The sequence below is a fragment of the Glandiceps talaboti genome, chromosome 1, assembly GCF_964340395.1.
Source record: "Glandiceps talaboti chromosome 1, keGlaTala1.1, whole genome shotgun sequence".
NCBI classification, from domain to species: Eukaryota; Metazoa; Hemichordata; class Enteropneusta; family Spengelidae; genus Glandiceps; species Glandiceps talaboti.
Window position 1 is genome coordinate 14,277,988 of NC_135549.1, and position 20,522 is coordinate 14,298,509.

Consider the following 20,522-nt stretch of genomic DNA (forward strand, 5'->3'; position numbering starts at 1 on the left):
AATTTTGAGAATGCAAAAACAAAACCGTTTAACCTTCCAATTAACTAGGTTAAAGGGCTTTACACAGTTTTTTCATATTTGACAGATTATAAAAATGCCATGACCGAATTACTTCCTAGCGTTTCTGAACTTTTAGTCCCGTTGTCATCTTGCATTATCCATTCTAGTGTATGTTGATTAATTTACTGTCGTACGCTTTTCATTTAGTCCCAGTCAACGTTCTCAATCGTGACACGTACCAGATACATATTTATATCTAAACACACTCCTCCTTCGTCATAACAAATTCGTAGATTCAATCAGAATACCATTCCGACCATTCAATAATTCACCCAATAATTCATTCAACAATTCATTCATTCATTCACTCACTCATTTTTCTCGTCAATTCGTCCATCCATCCATCCATCCATCCATCCATCCATCCGTAAATTCTGACTATCGTGATCTACGAATGACAACAATCTGGATTGACCTATAACCTCTAGGTGTCGTACAAAGAACTAGTTACGTCACACGATTTTCATATATTATTTTGATTCGCACACTAGTCAGAACCACAGGGCACTCAAGCTTGGTTAGTTATGTTTTACGAAAACAAACAAACAAACAAACAAACAAACAAATAAATAAATAAATAATACATAAATAAAACAAGCAAACAATAAATAAATAATTGAATAAATAAATAAATACTAACAAACATCAACAAAAGGGTAATTACAAATCATTATCAACTACCAGAATTACTATATGTTTTCCTATATGTGAAATGGTCACAATGGTATATACTGTGGTGACTATATCGCATATAGGAAAACATATAGCAATTCTTGTGATATTAACACATGATTTAAAACTACTCACTTCAGTGTTGATGCGTATCAGTATTTATTTATTTATTCATTCATTAACTTATTGTTTGTTTGTTTGCTTGTTTGTTTGTTGGTTTGTTTGTTTGTTTTTGTTTTTGTTGTTTTTGTAAACAAAATTAACTAAGCCTGACTGCCCTTTGGTCAGAACTGTCTGAACTGATTCTTTTTGAATACCGTGGATCATCTGATCCATATTTCCTTTGGTGAGTTGTCGTAGATCTGTTGGACGGATATTCCCAGGGTAGTACTACCGGGAGGTTAACATAACTATACATGGAAGTATGAGTATGGCTATGTAGGAAATTTTGTGGTTTGATACTTTTGTTATTTGTTATTCCCAACTGTGAATCTAAACATTGTTTGGACATACTATGGAGGACAATACTTTGTCTGTGAAATGATTGAACAACGAAAGATTTTGATCAAGATGTATTATCACTTTCACATGATTGTATATATAATTTATCATACATCAAAAGATGTTCTACCTAAAGACCAACATACGGGATATTTTGACCACTATATGTGCTTTGATGATGCTTGGAGCGTTATGTATTTAAAGAAACATGACGAGTTTATACTTTAATACAAGTTAATACAAAGCTGCATGTGCATTCAATAAAAGTCAGTTTTAAAAATACAGTAAAGACATGAAGTCATAACTCTCATTAGCTTATACCCGATGTACATGTATATACATATTTTGTATTAGTTCTGTACTCAGGGTGTCAATAATTTACCTACTGGATACTCTACTAGGTAATTATTTACGTTCTGTAAGAATTCGGAACTTATACAAAATATTATTCTAGACCAAAGTTTTTTGTTGTATATACATACTTCTCCCGAGAGTACATTGAGAGACCTGAACCGGGCATAAACCCTGAGGTGAATACGTCAGCTATTATGATGGAAACCCGTTGTTTTATGTTCCAATAAACCAGATATTAAACCCTGGGTCGTGAAACGACCAGTCTACACAAAAGTACCAAGGTGTCCTTGTCGCACTGGATCATGGAGACAAAACGCTCAGTACTTTCCCTCTAACATTGTCATTTCACTAAGACCGACAAATTATTGCGTCAAAACTATAGTTTTTACACGTAACAATGACTTGGCAGTACAACAACATGGCCTTCCATATACGTCATCGACCGTCTCGCCCTATGTTAAGACCTATCAACATTACCATGCTGGGTGAGATGCCATAAGTTGAACAATGTCTGTGACGCATACAGTTCTATGCCACATTTGTACATGTCACATACCTTCACGTATTGTTGCTGTTATTTTTGCTTGAACATTTAGATGAGAAAGTGTCGTACATTGCTGTGGAAAGTTTTGGAACACTCCACTTTCTTACGTGCACTGAGTCAGAAGTCTGTGTTTTCAAATCTCGGTGTTTTTTTTGCGCAGAGTGTTTCGGATGACGGGAAGGCATCCTTTGTGAGTAAGCCGTTTGGGTACCACCTTAATACTACACCGATCACTCACATTGTTACAATTTTCTCGCTCTACGTGAAGCCACAGATGCAAAGCGATCTGCCGTGACATCAGCTGCCAGTAATATTTTATGTCAAGCAAACAGAGACAACACAGTCGAGTTCAGTTTAGAGCAAAATAATTTTGTGAACGACACGACACGTGTGTATTTTAGAGCCTAGAGAGTGGATTTACAGCGACTCTATTGATTGGAGGATTGGTGTGTTTGTTGGTGTGAATGTATTAATGCGTGAGAGGCGATTCCTACCGGATTACTCATTGGGTAGTATATCAGGAACTGGCGAAATTGACACGCCAATTGGTCTGAAATAGACATCCAATGCTGATGCATTCTCCTCACGTCTTGGGCCCTAGTCAGCTATGCCAACAATTTTAACCCGTTGAAAACATCCATTTTACTGGTGTTGGCTTTGAATTTCATTAGACCTAACTTACTTGAACGACATTGTTTGAAGACCACTACTCTGGGAACTTCGGTGACTTGGACACGAGAGAAATGGCAGACGATAAAAGCAGAGAAGAATCTCTGACTATACTGGACTCGCCAACGACAGAAACCCAAGCTGGTGATCTGATTAACTATAACTACGAAAGTGACTCAGAAACATCGCAAGACTACAACAAATATATGTTTCATTCGTCCAAGATGGATTTATCACTAAAAATACTAAAAGAGGAATTGGTAAGTGTCAGAATATTTTCTCACGGTATGAACTATTCCTAATAATTGAGTACTTACGGCATAATGGCATTATTATCTTCTATATTGTATTCAGTTCGATAGAAGAGAGGCCTACCTCGGGTCTTTCAAGTTAAACTTCTTCGATGTCATACATTTAATGAAGTGTATTAATCTGGAATTCAACATTTACTTTTTTTATTGATGCTTCGTTAACATGGTGTCTGAAACCAGACATTAGTTTTGTGAAACCGACATCTTTAATTGCACCGAAACGAGACCATTTTCTATTTACTTTCTACCATTGTGGTCATATCACTGGACGGAAACGTCCCGGGACTAAAACCAAGATACTAACTTGTATGCTATTTATAAGACCTTCCAAGGCGTGGAAGTCCACACTCGTGGTGAAGATCACGGAACTAGGAAGGAAACCTATCCTGTGAATGGTCCCATCAAAGGTTATTATAAGTGTCGAAGGTTTATAAAACTCTGTGACCTACGTAGTGAAAAGTAATATATATTGGATAAACAAGTCTGTCATACCAGTGTTTAGACTGAAAGTTATGCTTAAAATATATACCGTTCGGCTTTTACAGTAAAAGTCTTTGCTAATTGACTTGATAAAGTGTCTACCCGGTTTAACTGGGATAAATAGGGCATTTGTAAGTTCTATACGGTGGCGTTTTTCTTTAGCATTTCAAAGGGGTATATGTAATGGATCATATGCCTACTTGGTATGGACCAACCTTGGTGTGGGGTATCATGTTTAGGGTAATTATGTACGACGAGGGGGTCATGATCACGACCAGTTTGTGGATTTCTCTGCTCGACATCCAACACCATGAAAACGGCAGAAAGCCAAACGAATTCTCTACAGTGAGGACTTTGACACGAGAGATGTTCACGGTACAGCGATTTTCTACAAAACGGGGCGAACAAATTACAAAGTTGACAATAGAGTACCTTGATCCAGGTGGATCAATCCCGTAAATGGTCAATCACCACTTGTTGTGTAGGCACCGCTGCTTTAACTTCACTTCACTTTAGGGGCCAACGCCAACGCGCATATTTAATAATTTAATTGCGTTTGAGTTTTTCACCTAAGTTGATCATTTACCTCTAACTACCTTGTAACACCTGACCTGTCTTAGTTCGCAGACAGTATACACTGTCGTCAACTGTTTGCAATCAATGGAACACCTTTGATATAAAGAGTATGCGTCAGCAACAGGTCCACAAAAGTATTGAATGTACGGCTTTGCGTCTCAAATTGGTGGCAGTGCTTTCTAAATGTGTTCTTTGTTGACTTCAACATAGAGGATATCCCAGGCTTTATCTACTTTGTCTACCCATTCAATTCACCTCTGTGTATAGTGCATTTGGAGGGGTCTTAAGGTTTCAGTGACTGGCATTGGGCAACTTCTCCGCTTTGCAATTCAAGTGAACAGTGGTATTATATTTACTGGCCCAAATTTACTACTGAAATAATGTGTACTGGGTTACAAACTCGTAGTATGCCAAGTTGAGAGGCATACTCTGCTGCCGTCTTTAGAAGTTTTCAGTTGAACAATGCATATGTATACTAGTATCATGTTTATACAAAGTATTCTCCTTGTGACGAAGTTAAATTTGACAGGCAAGAATCAAACTTTTCACACAAGACATCTGCGCGTCTGTTAAAACAAATTGTTTGGTCTCCTTAAGTATGAAACACATCATAAAATTTTCCCATTCAATTTAATTTCAGCATAATGCAGGGTGACCCATGCGTGCTGCTTCAGTTGTATCAACGATGGAAATTCGCCATACTGTTACTGTAAATAAGATATGTTCATACATAGACCTAAATATTAGTATAACAAATTCTAATTGGCAAAATATCAAGAAACAAATGAAAGGTGATCCCCCGCGGTGCACCCTTCCTTCCTATTAAAAAAAATCGAAAATTTGTGAGTTCATATGATGAGCAATCGTCAATTTATGGACCACTAGTCTAAACTCCTCAAGAAATCAGAACTGAAAAAAACGAAGTCAGCTTAGATGTGTATGTGCTAAGGTCTACTAATAACTTTAAGATGTGTATATTTTGTAAAAGCTTCTTGTAACATCAATTGGGTCATAAACAACGAAACTATGACTAAATTGTAGATGTTTATAGACAGTTCCTTTCTTTTCAGTACGGGTATCTCATTTCTCATCATAACCCAGGTTGATATCATCATTTCCCTTAGACGGCCCCCTTCTCCCGTTACATGTAAAAGATATGAGGTGCGTCTATGAAGACACATATACCCCGCAGTGTTTTATACAATCATAAAGTACAAGCCCATAGTGAGAGTTGTGATTTACAATTGTGTCATAAAGAGAATTGGGTTTTACCCATAAATCAATTCTGGTGATACAGAATGACGTATTTGGAGCACACACGTCACAATTAAAAATGTCTGAATGTGAAGGTCGTCGGTATTGAAGAAATCTAGCGAAGAAAATAACTGAATGAAACATAATACATTTACATTGTAACAGTAAACAACAACAACAACAACAACAACAACAACAACAACAACAACAACAACGGGTGTCAAAGACTAAAACAAATCGAAGTAAATGCGAAATTCCAACATCTTGCATGGTATACTTTTTACTTTGTGTGTGTTTTTAGATTAACATGTAATTAAACTGTTTAACTGGATTTTCAATTTTCCGTATTTTCGGTTCTAATCGACTTGTCCATATATTGTTGTAATTGCTTCTTAATGGGCATTTACTATTGCTTTGTGATCAAACCTTGTATCACCCCATACATTTATAATTTGTTGACAAACAAGGAAATGATCGGTACCTTTGTCACAACTGTTTACACAAGGACATCAAGTCGCTGTAGACAGTACCGTCGATGACGAGTAAAGAGGCAATTCAGCCAATTAGAATCTTTCGATCGTTTCATACACATTATTGATTTAGTTCATAAAGCAAAAATTCAACAACATTAGTGAAAAATTACTGATATAGGGGTTTAAAAATACATAATGTTGATATTAGTGTTTTTTATCACAGTGACTGATGACACGTTGATACTATTTCTTCATCAAATCATTGATAAAGGGGACGATGGTCATGGCCATATTGATGGTGGTTTGGTATTCAATGTATAGTAGTAGTACTTGGTGATATAAAGGACTTGTTGGACTTGCACAAGGAAATAGTTGCCGAGTCTGAGGAAGTGTGTGTGTAGTATTAAAGAAGGAACAGGGAAGACATCTTTACATCCGGGCTATGACAACACAAAGTTGCAACTGGCCTAATTTCAAAATTGTTCTTATACTGTGCTGCTGTTACTATATGTAACTGCTGTAGCCATGATGGTTGCTGTTTCTGCTTCTGCTTCTCAATAGTCACTGGGGCTGGTTTTGGTGGTCAGCATCTTGTTTTTGTTTCATTCTTGTATAAACTGTCCTTGAGTAAATCATTAGGCAGAAAAGCATGAAAAAATAAAGGGTTTATGAAAATATCAAATGTCTGAGTTTTGTGACAAATAATATATCACATGCATTTATTTGGAGAGTTGTGCACTCTACATTCCGAATGTAACAACCGTGACATCTTTCACGTGTTTCTGGTTGTTGCATTTCTAAATCGTTGAAACTAAATCGCCCATCTACGTCAATCAAGAGTGTATTTTTTTCCATTCTTAAGCTTATACTGTCTTCGATCTTCTAAAGAATCTGGGTTGGGTTGTATGATGTCATTAAACTGGAGAAAACAATATCCATTTAGGATTAATTGATGGCACTAATCAATTTCATGGTCCTTGAGAGTTGAAACGAGGCGGTGTTCATTTCGTTGTGAATTCCATGTATTAATCAATGTGATATCGCGATACCGATTATCAGTTGACAAGGAACAAGCAACAAATGCGAACACGAAATGGATACGAAAGACAGTAAGCAATTTGAAATCAACCAACCATTCAGTGGCCCTCAGTAACGTTCGCAGTTCATCAAAAGTTACCAACAAAAATATGTTGATGTTTTTATCTTTCTGAAGGAACGTAGAAATGTCTCCAGTCTGGCGGTGTAAAAATTATTTCTGGTATTCACAACAACAATGATTTTGCCCACGTAAAATGCCTTTGTAAACATACCATGACCGCCATCTGCAAAGGTATTCAAGGTAGAGTTATGTGTGGTTACTCACCGCCCCCCAAAACTTGCAACACTGAGTCAACCTTCTTGTACCTTGCACTACAATATATCAAGACTTTACATGATAATCTTGCGGAGGTTGGAATTTGTTCATCGACCAGCATACTGATTAACCGACGGATGTCAATCAGTTATTGTACGTAGTCTGGAAGTATTATTGAATAGGTTGTAAGGGTATGAACCTTTTGAACAAAGAGATTACACATTCTTGGGAACACTAAATACGCCATCCAAAGCTTAAAAGTACATTTGCGTTGAAAGACTTACTGTATGAAAATGAGGTTTTAATTCCAACCTTAGATGACATTGTTCCTATTTGTTCCCCATGTATTTCAAGTACCTATGTTTACTTTTTACATCGGATAAACTTCCACAGTGACTCATTTCGGGTCAAAACGGCGGTTGATTTTTTGTCCTACAGATATAGCAATTCACAAAACCAAAGTTTTGTGAAAAGTGACAGAAAATAGTATCTCATTCCATCAAATCCGTTCCATAAATATTTAAATTGGAAGAAGCAATGAACTAACGGCCCATGAATGCTTTCTATGGATTCTGATTTGACTTTGAGTAGGGTGTTTCAGTAAGAAAATAGATTAAATTATTTGTGAAAATTATTACGATCAAAAGTAAACAAAAATTACTATCCGAAGTATCTCATCCGTATGCATCCTTAACCACTATGAGTATTTCATATTCAAAAAACTTAATGTGCATTTAGTATGGGAAAAGAAACTCGTAGGTGTTTCTGTGCTTCTTGTCTTGTTTGTAGTCCAGAAACAACAAATTTTAGGTTTTCCATGCATACTATAAAAGTCAACGTTATATGATAATTTAAAAGGATAAAACAAAATATTCCCCTATCCGCTGTCCGTCTTCAAATTCTCTACTGTTCTTTAAGAAAAAAAAGGTCACATTCTCAAAGTTAGAAATATTTCACTTATCCACTCCTGTAAAAGAAAAGATAAATCAATGTAGTGGCACTAACATGGATTTCTCATTACTATTATCTACAGCCTATCTCCCCCAATGTTATTACATACTTCAACTCTTAGTCATTTAATTTATAACACCTCGTAACACCTGTGTCGTGCACCTGTACAGGGGTCAAAAGGACAGTCAATTGACACTTAAAAAAGGACAGCCGAATTCACGAGATGTCTTGATGTTTACGTCTGCGTTGATTGACACATAGAAATGTAAAGATTGCGTGAATTACATGATCGGTACTCGCCAGACAATATTGTTTTTCGTTGTTGATTATAGTTCCACGGAGGGCCAACCCAAGCATGACTCTATAGCATATAGTATCATATGAGTTTGCCGGCGGTCATTTTTAGCGCTTCGTTGCATGTATTTAGTTGGGCCGATACTGTTTTACTCTTAATTTATAACATTACACAGCTGTAGCATTGTGCAGTTCTACATAGACCAGGACAGAATTTGTTTGCCGACAGGCTCGACTAATTACATCTCCTGAAAGAAGAGTTCGCCGACTAAAAGACACACGCGACACCGACGTGGGAGGTTTTATACCAGCCTACCTCTGCCAAAATATTGGGTTAATATATAAATTCAACCCACGAATGGATGCTTCGCTACCACAAATGAATACGAATGCGTACTTCCCATGTATTGTTATTTCGATATACAAGAGTACCGACTGGTGTAATTGTCATGATGTAAATGTTTACCGGTGTGACTAAACTTTCCCAGTGTACAGAAACAAGACCATACTGTTTTAACTTGTAAAATAAACGCACGTATATCCATTATTATGGAGATTATGCAACACGGATAACCCTAGAGTTTGAATAAATTCACTCACCTGTCAATAGTCAAAGTGTGAGCTTGTGTTTGCAAGAAAGACCAAGAATCCGAAACAAAACAAGACAAAAAAAAACGATCGACCATAAACCTATCTGGAGGTAAGTATTAGACTTCAGAGTACGTAGGAATAATACCATATTAGGCTGACCTTAAACCAGGTTTGAGTTTATTCAGAAACTCTGAGAATTTAATTTGGTTTATTCTGTTTGTCTAAATTTAGTCGCCTGTCCTTCGACACCGAAGTCTTGGCGAAGAATAAAGCAGTCGCGTCCACACATGAAGAACTTTGACATTGAACTCAACTTTGGATATGTACTTTTACATAAAATTCAAACACTTACGATTAAAATCTAAAACGAAAAGTTTTTGGTCACACAAGTTTGTCAAAATATAGATGTTTATGCGATATATTGGAATTCAATCAGACGGGCATGGTCAGTGATCCGACATCGTATATCAGTCAACAGTTTGTCAATTAGATCAGTTTGTGCGTGTTACTTGATAATCTTTCACCTTTATTAGCCATCACGGTCTTCCGAAGTCTGACCCCTTACTGATGAACAACATGGTGCTGCATTCTAAATATATACTTTAAGTTTGCATATGTCGACTGTCTATTCAGCTGCAAATCCCCGAGGTGGTAACAAACAGCCTCGAATCACAATCAAACTAACGATCCGTGGCCTTGGCTAATAACGTTTCTAGATAATCCAGATACAGTTATTACATTGTAGCTTTTATAGACAACGGACTTGTTGAAAGATATTAGAACAGTGTTTGTGAAGTATGGTATGTTGAAAATAATGTACATTTTATTTATAAATTGCTTGGGAAAACGGTAAATTAAAAAAAGTATGGACTCAATCTACATAGTTCTCACATCACTGGAGCCATAAGGATTACATAGGGGCCATTCTTTCGTTCAGTACCAATTTTTTCTAGTTCTGCCAGACAATTATTTAAGCAAAAATTTAACCAAAATCCAAACTAGTCCTTCAAAGTTATAATTCAAAAGTAGTGTTCACAAATCAAAGTTTGTTAATCAAAGGTTACAAATGTAAAAGTATTATCACGAGAAAGGTATTTTTTGATTCTTGACCTAAGAAATAACAGAAATACATCGCCAACTTTACCACTATTACCAGGACGTTGACTTCCTCCATAATATTCTTTTTTACCAATGTTCGGAACCTATTACCTATCGGAAAGTACCGCTTACCCGTCAGACATTTACACATTGAAGTACTCCTCAGAGGAAGGCCTCACGATAAGAGGCTCTTCAAAATGGTCACGAAATCACTCTATTTTAGGGAGGAATTTGCGCAATTACTTCTTGGATGTCATTAACCCTTGTTAAGAAAAGCCTGGGAGTAAACCTCTGCAAATAACAAAGTCTGGCAACTGTAATAGGGTTTCATTTGTAAAAATTGGCAATCAGGGAACGAGTGATGTGGTGTGCGCATGGTTAACCCACTCTGAAAGTAGGTCATGTTTTTAGGCGAAAGGGGATAACTCATTTGAACATAAATATAGTGGCTTAATTTCAGACTAATATAGTTCAGAGCACGGAGTTTCTCATCGAGTTCAATCGGTCACAGTTTTCACCAGACCATCCGACCCCTCTTTTGTCTACAACTTGTCAAGTTTGTCGACAGACGTTGTCAATTTTGTCTGAGACCAATCCATATGTCTCTCACTTGCAATTGTTGTGTCAGGTTGACAGCATAAAAAGTTCTGTTGTTGGTAATCAAGCATGAAACGATTTGTCTCTACACAAAACAGATGTTTCTGTTATCAACCAGAGAGAGAGCGTGGTGACAAAGTAGGGATGTCTGCCAATAACCATTAAAATACCAATGTATGAGGTGATGACTCCGTCTGTACAATCAAACACATACCGGTGTTTTTAACATGAATCATCGGTGTTATGCATCAACAAAATTGCACGTTATAAATTCATGCAACTATTAAAAATAAAAATCGAGTCGATATAGGTGTATTACTCATCATATATATTCTAAAATTGTCATTTTGTTGTTGTTGCTATCTTCAGAAGTACACATTCTTGCATGGAAGTGACATACCATTGGTCTTCTCAATTTACGATGAACTACTATATAGCCGCCGGCTTCATCCGGGCTTCGACCTGGATCAACTTATATCTCAGACACGTCACGTCAAATCGTAAGGGGTCAAGCAGTCCATTGACTTATTCAACAGTTTACGTTTGGTACTCGTATCTCACCAAACCATTTTTCTTTTTGCGAAGAGCGAAATGAAACATACCGTCGACCGGTGCATGACAGGAGACATTTCATGGAGGTTGCATGTCACATACATATTTTGTTTGTTTGTTTGTTTGTTTGTTTGTTTGTTTGTTTGTTTGTCTGTCTGTCTGTCTGTCTGTCTGTCTGTCTGTCTGTCTGTGTGTTTGTTTGTTTGTTTGTTTGTTTGTTTGTTTGTTTGTTTGTTTTTAACAACTGTGATGGGCATTGAGGGTGTATTTTATTTCTATTACTGTATAATCATGGAGAGTTCACGACTTGTCCTGTGACTTGTGACGTCACAGGTAGCTATTTTTGTCCAAAATATTGATACAGATTCTGTAACATGTGTTTAGGTCATAACACGACAGAAATAATGCTATTTCCACTTGTCATTTCTGCTATAATACAACTCGGTCGAATTTCTTCTATTCCCCATCTTCTTACATCTAACAGCAACCTGCCAAGTACATGTAAATTTAAGGGATGCAACCAGTGTGGGATATAAACATACCCACACGTACACAGTTATAGATATTAGATAGATGTCAGGTATAGTCACGCTATCATTTAACTGTGACGGTTCTCATTAACTATGTATGCTAAATGTCAATGGTAAATGGATATTTCCGTTCAGTAAATGATAATGTCACTTTGGGTCAGAAATATATTTTGGGTCAGAATATACATTTAAATCGCGTGAGGTTTAATGTGCATATATACAGATGTAAAATATTTCGACACAATTTAGTTCTTATACTAGTAATTGATCAAGCAATCAACAATAAGGAAAATGAAATGACAGGAAGAGGAAGAAGGAATACATTCATCTAGATGTGAAGTAATTCTTTGTGATTACATGTAAAACGAAGCTTAGAGGTAGACGGTTTACATTCTAAGATTCTGAATTTACTTCAACATTGAAAGTACGCACTGTCTTTCATTTACATGTAAATACATGTAAATAATATTAAATGATATAATGTTCACATGGCGCCTTCACGCGCAGTGCTGAAAGTGCTTAACAAATTCCAAATAATCGTGACACTGGAAGTAATGATTTCTACAAACAGTCACTTAAGTAATAAGTAAGACAGATATTGATATGATTTTCAGTATTTCAAGGTGTAACATTCATGTTTTATTGCATTCCAAGGTCTCTGACCAATGTCCAAAATATTACAAAACAACACACAAACAAAATATTTTTAAAAAAAACAATACTAGTTTACAGATCAGTGTTTTATAATTATCTAAAGTACATGTATTTCATTACTGGTCTTTAAACTTGAAAGATTTGAAAACAAATTTGTAAATTATTGAGGACATCATCAGATGACGAGCGTAATCAACAAACGTTGAAATTAGTGAAGAATTAGCTGATCAAACATTCATGTGAGATATGTCTGGCTCTTATTGTAAACAGGACATTAATGCAGAAGTTATATTTGTCTTCAACATTAAAAAAAATAAAAAAATAAATTTGACACTTTAATTGGACAAACAAAACTGATTATTAGAATTGTTACTCCTGGCAATATACATGTATCTATAACGGCACATCTACATGTAAATCGCGACAGGTTTAATGTGCATATGTAAAGATGTACAGTATAAACACACATTACTGTTATTTCGGTTGTTCTTCAGATCTAATTTTGATCTTTCCTTTCTTTAATCTGATAGGTTGGATTGAGATCATCGGGTGACTCCCTTTCAAGAAAAGTTGCAACGATGTTCCGAACCTTCAATGAGATGAAAGATTCGGGCGCCCTTAGTGATGTCAGCGATGTTGAATTTGAATATGAATCTGATGACGACAGTCAGACAACGAATCCAAGCTCAGCTGGATCACTCGAAGATGACGAAGATGATATGATAGGAGATAAAAACCGTGAGCTAAGGAGGTCAAGCTGTCCAACAAATTCCTTGGATTCTGGATACTATTCACGTTCTTCGGAATTGTCGTACGGACGACCCATGCGACCTGGATCGTTGATGACATCACCACCAATTAGCGGCGAAGAAGATTTCGAATCCAGTGAAGATGACAACGAAATATCACATCACAGTCGGTGTTCATGTTGCCCGCCCTCACCGACAGAAAGTATTTCAAGTGCAGAATCATTTTGTTCTTCAAGAAGTTCTTCAACCTCATCACTGTCGGACAGTGATGATGAAATAAATAACCGATACGAAGACACCTACGTCACCGAAACCCAGAGTAGCGAGGTCGCAGAGACAGAAAACGACCGAGAGGATGAAACCACAAAGGGGAAGACGAAAAATGTGGTCAAGGGACCCAAAAATACTGGCAAACCTTGGCGTACACGAAGACTTAGTCCAGTTTATGAGCAACCACCAGATACTTATGAGTCAGAAGAAACTCCTGTGATACCAACACTGGTTTTTGAAAGATCCAAGGAAAACAACAAAGATCAGGGGGAGGAAGTTATCAAAACCCCATTAGGCACCATCGATGAAAGTATGGAAGAAACCTCGCTTGCAATGAGTCCACTCCCAGAACGACGTAGTCCAGAGGGGTCAGCTGACGATGTTGAAACAAGTGACACTGTCGACGAGGAGTCAGTTCACACAGAAATTGAAGTAGACAACGTCTTTAGCGAAGATGAAGTCGAGAGAAAAACTGTTCAACAACTGAAAGAGGCTTTCCAAGCCAAAAACGACAAACCAGTTGTGGCGAAGCAGAAAGAGTCATCTGTAAAGAGAGCCAAGAAGGAAAAGAAACGTCACACAAAGGAAAAGGACAGTAATAGACAAGAAAGAGAAGATGCTGCAGACAAGTCAGCTTCTTCAGATACATTGGAAGAAAACTCTGATGGAGAGAAAGTTCTAACAGTCTCGGAAGGCAGAAAACTGTTTGAGACTAAAAATAATAAAGCATCGCAAGATTCAACTGCTAGGAAACTCGCTCCAAAGAAACAGATCTGTCCTCATCACCATCGTCATCACAGTCATAAGGAAAAACATGGAAAGGAACAGGAGAAGAAAGAGGAGAAGCCTACGAATCGCGACGCAAAGAACATTTCAGACACACGAAAGCCAGATTTGCAGCAGAAAAGTGGACAACTCGAAAGCCGGTATCAGGCAGTCCAAGAACCCGACAAAGAAGAGTTGGCATCGCAAGTTAGAGATCTTAAGAAATGGTGGAAGGAACAGCAAGGTGGTAAGAATAATGAGAAACACGAGAAGGGACATAAAATAGAGAAATTGAAAACATCTAAAAGTAAAGGATTCCAGTTTATAAGCGACGAAAGTGAACATGAGTTGGCTAAATCACGTTTGTTGGACGAACTGACCAGATCTCAAAACTTCTCTCGGAGCGGCGATCTTTTCTCTGAAAATGAAGATCTTGTTGCTGTTCAACCCGTATACAGTCGAATACAATACGGAAAGCCAGGATCGAAACCAAAAACAGCAATTGTGATTCCGTCAACTTCTACTCGAAAGGACGATGAAGAAGTTGGTAAAGAACCAGAAAACTTCGTCCTAATGAAGCCTGTAGTTAGTAAGAATCGTTATCCACGTGAGGGACAAGAAGAGAAAACACCTGATTCACCAAAGCACGAAAGGTCTAGGTCATTAGATGCAGGATTCAAGTTAATGGAACCTGTTAGGGGGATCACTAAACCATCCAGACCGACAATAACATCGAAAATAAGACAACGTGTGGGGCGTGAGCCTTGTCGAGTGGCCAATATTGTGTCACCAGAAGAGCCAGTACACAGCCAGGTATTTCGACGTACAAACAGCAGTCCGGGTGATCCGATGGGAATAGTGGACAGAATACTGCACGAACAGGATCGAAGATGGAGTCTGACTCCAGAGGATCTCGCACGTGGACGAAATGTCTCTCCAAAACGACGTCACTGTGTTGGCAGCGACCCGTATGCAACTATGCCGACAATACCATTAACCAATCCATCCACTAAGCCCGAACAACAACTTTCAGCAGCTAAAATTGTTTTATCGGCAAAACCTGATAAAGTACGGACATTATTTAAAGAATTGCAACAGATGGCCACACCTCCGGCCAAGACAGAGGAAGAAAGGCGCACTTTGTCAGTAACACCACGAAAGGGTACTGATGTTGGAAATTTCGTTTTTGTCAAAGAAAACAGAGTCATACAAATGCCTGATGGAACAACCAAAGATTCAAAGTGTCTTAAAATTGTAGTTACAAGCAAAAAGAAGCCAACTGACAAAGTAGATACAGGAAAACAGGAAGGGACTGTGACACAGAGTGTCGTGAGAGAAGGGGACGTTTTAGGCCAGAATACGCAAAAGCGAGTGACATCGACTTTCAGGACTGAAATGAATATTGAAAGTAGCCAAAGAGAAACTCCCGCGACAACCAGAGGTATGCCATTCATAACAAGAGAAGTGCCCTTCGTAACCACAGATATACCGATGATAAGCAGACAAATGCCAATGACAACCACTGATGTCCAAACGATAAGCGGAGATTTTCCAACTTTCTCCATAGATATACCAATGATGACCAGAGAAATGTCGCCAACCTCTCGCGAGATTCCCATGGTGATGAGACGCGTTCCAGCTACACCAAACGTTGCTAGGCAACAAAGTATTGAAACACACACAACGTCTTATCAGACACGCATAGGAAGTCCCGATGGAAACATCATTGTCATCCGGCGACAGAAACATTTTGAACCACGGAGGGTGACAGCAAACTTCCAAATCGAGGTTCCCAGTCAACCAGGTCAACGCCCAACAGTTCACCACTTAGAATTCGATCCAAACAGTAATCGGACAATCACGCGACAGAGGGACAGTGGTGGGCGTGTGAAAAGTACATACAGATATACATTTGGTTCATAAAATATCCGGATAAAATTTTTGCGACGCTACAGACCTATAATTGGTGACCGAGAGACCAATGTCGACGGTGCTATATTTACTGTTTCAATAATCTTCCCAAGCACTGCTCATCGTCATTCTCGGAATTCATTGTTGAAAGTAATTAATGATATTTCTCAGAGCCCATTTCTAAATGTCCTTGTTAGGTCTGTGGTGCGAAGAAAAGCGAATATGAACTGCGCCCTCTAGCGATCACTCGTACCTCACGGGTCAAGTGCTATCGAGCGAGGAGGGGAGCGAATCCTGTGATTATCACCAATACATCATAATACTTTCAAACTCCGATTAATATAAGGGTATTTCTCCATATTAATCGTTTCGTCAAAGTCAACACTATATTTAAAACTTCAAACTAGAAACGAATAACGTAATTTTTGTTTCACGGGTCAGGTGCTATCGAATTTGAAACTCGGGAGGGGAGCAAATTTCGGGATTTCAGTCCTGTATAACTATCTCCAATATCTATCCAAAAGCGGTTAACTAAGGTATTTCTCCACATTTATGTTTTCGTCTAAGTCAACACTCTATTGAAAATTTCAAACTAGAAACACTATGTTTGTATCACGGATTAGGTGCTATCGAGGGAGGGGAGCGAATCCTGCGTTTAAATTATCTCCAATATCTATCCAAAAACAGTTAAATTCCGATTGATATAAAGTATTTCTCCACATTTGTGTTTTCGTCAGAGTCAACACCGTATTTAAAATCACAAACTAGAAACAAATGACACCATTTTTTGTTTCAATATATATATAACATACATGTACATGTACATCGTCAGAAGCCGAACGAGTCAGTATGATAACACACTTACAAGGAAAATCAAAGACACTGTAAAATATTTTCTTAGCAAAAAACGAAAGAAGTTGTTTGTTTTGTCTCGAGTCTCCTAAGGAGACGATATATCGAAGAAAAAAAAATACAAACAAAAATGTAATTAAGAAGTGTCAGAGCGACTACACTTTTGGTTCTGACGTCACAGTTTTCATAAGTTGTATAAAAGACAGTGCACGTGGTTGCATCATTTACGTTTCTTTATTGTTTTAGTTCAGTGACAGTGTACTATTTATGTTTCATATTATTTAAAACTTTTGCGGGATGTACATTCGGCTTCACACATCTCACGCAGTTTATATATTTTGTGCAATATTCCAACGTTGTTATTATCCTGTCGTCGTGTACTTTATTGATAGAATTAGAGGCGTGCCATCATTCTCGCAAACCAGAGCTGCTATTTCTTCCGCGACATCTTTTGGCGGTGCGTCTTAGACGGTGCCGTAAAAGAGGCTGTGGTTTACGACGATGCGTGCCATTGGATTGGTCTTGCATAGTTCGACAGTTTCATTCCAAGTATTTAGAGGATATCCAGCCGGGACTACTAGTATCATTGCTGTTTTTAGGGGAGGGAAAGGCTCTGGTCGAAGTGAAATCTTAAAGATATTTACAAGAAATGATACCCTGAACTGACCTAGCTGTACAATAACGACACATACGTATATGTTAATATTAATATTTCAAATATACTACTTTCTAAATCGACCACTCCCTCCCTCCTGTGTGGTAATCACCAGCAGTAGAAAACGATCAGTTATTGTGACCTGGCTAGTCATATTTTCACTGACCATGGTAGTATTTCTCGCAAAGGCTGTATTACATGAAAGTGTTAGATTTTACAATTCGAATAAAATAGAGCATTACAATAATATTGATATTATATTGCTGGTAATATTCTTTTTGTCGCTTTTAAAATACACTGCACACCTTCTAAACGCATGCACCAAACACATATTCAACAGTATACGCAATGAGTTGTGTGTCTTGTAACCGACAAATCAGTTACTTATATTAGTATGAATGAAGCAAGTTGTGATATATGCCTGGAAATTTTTGAACAGTTAATGGTCGGATTGGTCGTGTGTGTGTGTGTGTGTGTGTGTGTGTGTGTGTGTGTGTGTGTGTGTGTGTGTGTGCGTATTTTACATTATTGCAGTTTAATTTCACACAGCATATTTGTAAGTAAACCTCAACACTGATGAAGCATCGAAAAGAAAAGTAAGGTCTAAATTATGTATGTATGTATGTATGTATGTATGTATGTATGTATGTATGTATGTATGTATGTATGTATGTATGTATGTATGTACGCATCCATGCATGCATACATGCAATTTGTTTGTTTGTTCGTTCGTGTATAATCGTTCGTTCGTTTGTTTGTTTGTTTGTTTGTTTGTAACACTGGTCCTGGGCGCCCTGTCGTATTGCATATATACACTCATTCGTTTAAAGACAGTCGAACTTTTTGATGTCAAATAGATCAATCCAATATCTGAATCAACGAGAGCTGGAGATTACATTTTGCTATGTAGTCAACCATACTCACGTTATGGCGCCCCCACAGACCAAGCCATGGCAGCTTTGTTGATTTATCTGAATTCAGAAACACATATTGCATATGCACCAGAGAATGAATTTAAACCATTTACATCTTTCGATATCAACACCAGAGGGGGCTATACAGAAATATCATAACATGCGTAAATTATATGAAAAATGTCATGTCTCCGTTGTAAAAGACTTATATCAATGATCTCTATGTATAGTATTTAATAGTGACTCTTGTGTGCCACTACTGCAAATGCAGTTATTTCATCGTTTTATGTGTTTTCAGAGCCCGTGAACTGTTGGGATATATGCTGCTGTACAAGTGCACAATGTCATCTTTATTTGACAAGCTTAATCATGTTAATACGTAATGAAAAAAATCTGGACACTGTGTGCAGAGAGGGTTTATTGAGTTGGATGTAATCTCACAGGCTATTCAGTATTACAATTTACTTGTATTTCACCGTTATGATAATGGGAGGGGGTGGGAATCGTCTCAAGGCATAGCTGGCTCGGTCTCGTAACAGTAATGGGCGCCAACTATAATAGGTCCTATATCAACCTCAACATTGAGCGATGAAGCGTCCAAAAAGATGAATTAAAACCCGCCTCCATATCAATATGGCATTCAGTGAACGTCTCCAGTAAATACCATGACTTAACTAACAGGATAGCTCTGACCCCGATTTTCTACTGTTAGATAGCACTTTCCTTTTTCTTGCATCCGTGATAAATTACCATTGTGGTCCATTTCACATGACCCAGCAGTATTCATCCGTTACACTCTGGTGACAACAGCACTCAATGTACGAGATACTTACACTTTGTTTATTGCTTTTAGTCGAGACATGATTCTAGTATTTCGTTGACGTCTACTACTGCGATATTACATTGTAAGAAGACTAAAGCATTATTCTGCACAGCATTTAAAGCTAACATAAACTTTGTTTTCAAAAATAGTCGACAACACAAAGAGTACTAGCATTTAATAGTTGCTAAACGTCACCCCCCCCCCCGGTGACTTCACCCACACGATTTGGTATACTACTAGTATATGACAGCACTGCTTTCATCACGTCACCATAACTCAAATAGTTTTTCAACGCCATTATAAACTAACGTAACCATCAAAATACTTTTAGTAATTATTACCACTTTCTTCAAATCGCTTAATGGATCCCGGGTATGATGTATAACATATGCTTAATGTGAACGAGACCTCCTCTTGGCGTTAAACATCTGTCGAGCGTCGAATATTTGCAAGTGATATGCGCCGAGAAAGTTGTTTGTTTTGAGATAGAATTTTCAGCTGAAAAAAATGGATGTTTGTACAGTATATTGGTACAAGGATGAAGAACTATACGTAATCATTACACAGTTTGAGAGAGAAATGCCGACGACTGAGTCGATCCAGGCCACAACAATGAATGAGTATGGTCAACCATAGAATCATTAAAGTCCATTACACCACACACAAATCATTTACACTAACAATCAACAGGCCATTATGTTGACTAAAAATCTATTCTCTCGGAACACAATATGGATACATCGGCGTTTTAAACACTTATAATGACTTCAATAAACAACATGTAAGTGTTACGTGCTCTTTTCAATGGAGGAAAAAAGAATAGAGTAGAATAATATAGCAATGATGGTATGGTAGTTACTTTGACAAACTCCTGGCCATTTTGAATATTGAATGCTGGAGTTAAAATGCGTTCGAATGTAGCAGGTGACCGAAAACGGTAGAGAATGGGGAGGATGTTGGGGTGGTGTTAGGTAGGGTTGGGGTATAACAGATCAGGTACAGCTGTCATCAACTTTAATATAATTGAACATGAAAATCACATTATTTACTCAGGGGTCTGATCTCAGA

General features: G+C 37.6%; 1 protein-coding gene across 1 annotated transcript; it reads left to right on the plus strand.

The window, feature by feature from the left end:
- The first annotated feature begins 2,190 nt into the window (after positions 1-2,190).
- On the plus strand, positions 2,191-17,952 carry LOC144451039 (uncharacterized). The gene is made up of 2 exons (XM_078141840.1): positions 2,191-3,060; positions 13,046-17,952. Exons 1-2 carry the CDS (start codon positions 2,875-2,877, stop codon positions 16,220-16,222), a joined length of 3,363 nt encoding a protein of 1,120 aa, XP_077997966.1. The 5' UTR covers positions 2,191-2,874; the 3' UTR covers positions 16,223-17,952.
- The last annotated feature ends 2,570 nt before the right edge of the window (positions 17,953-20,522 follow it).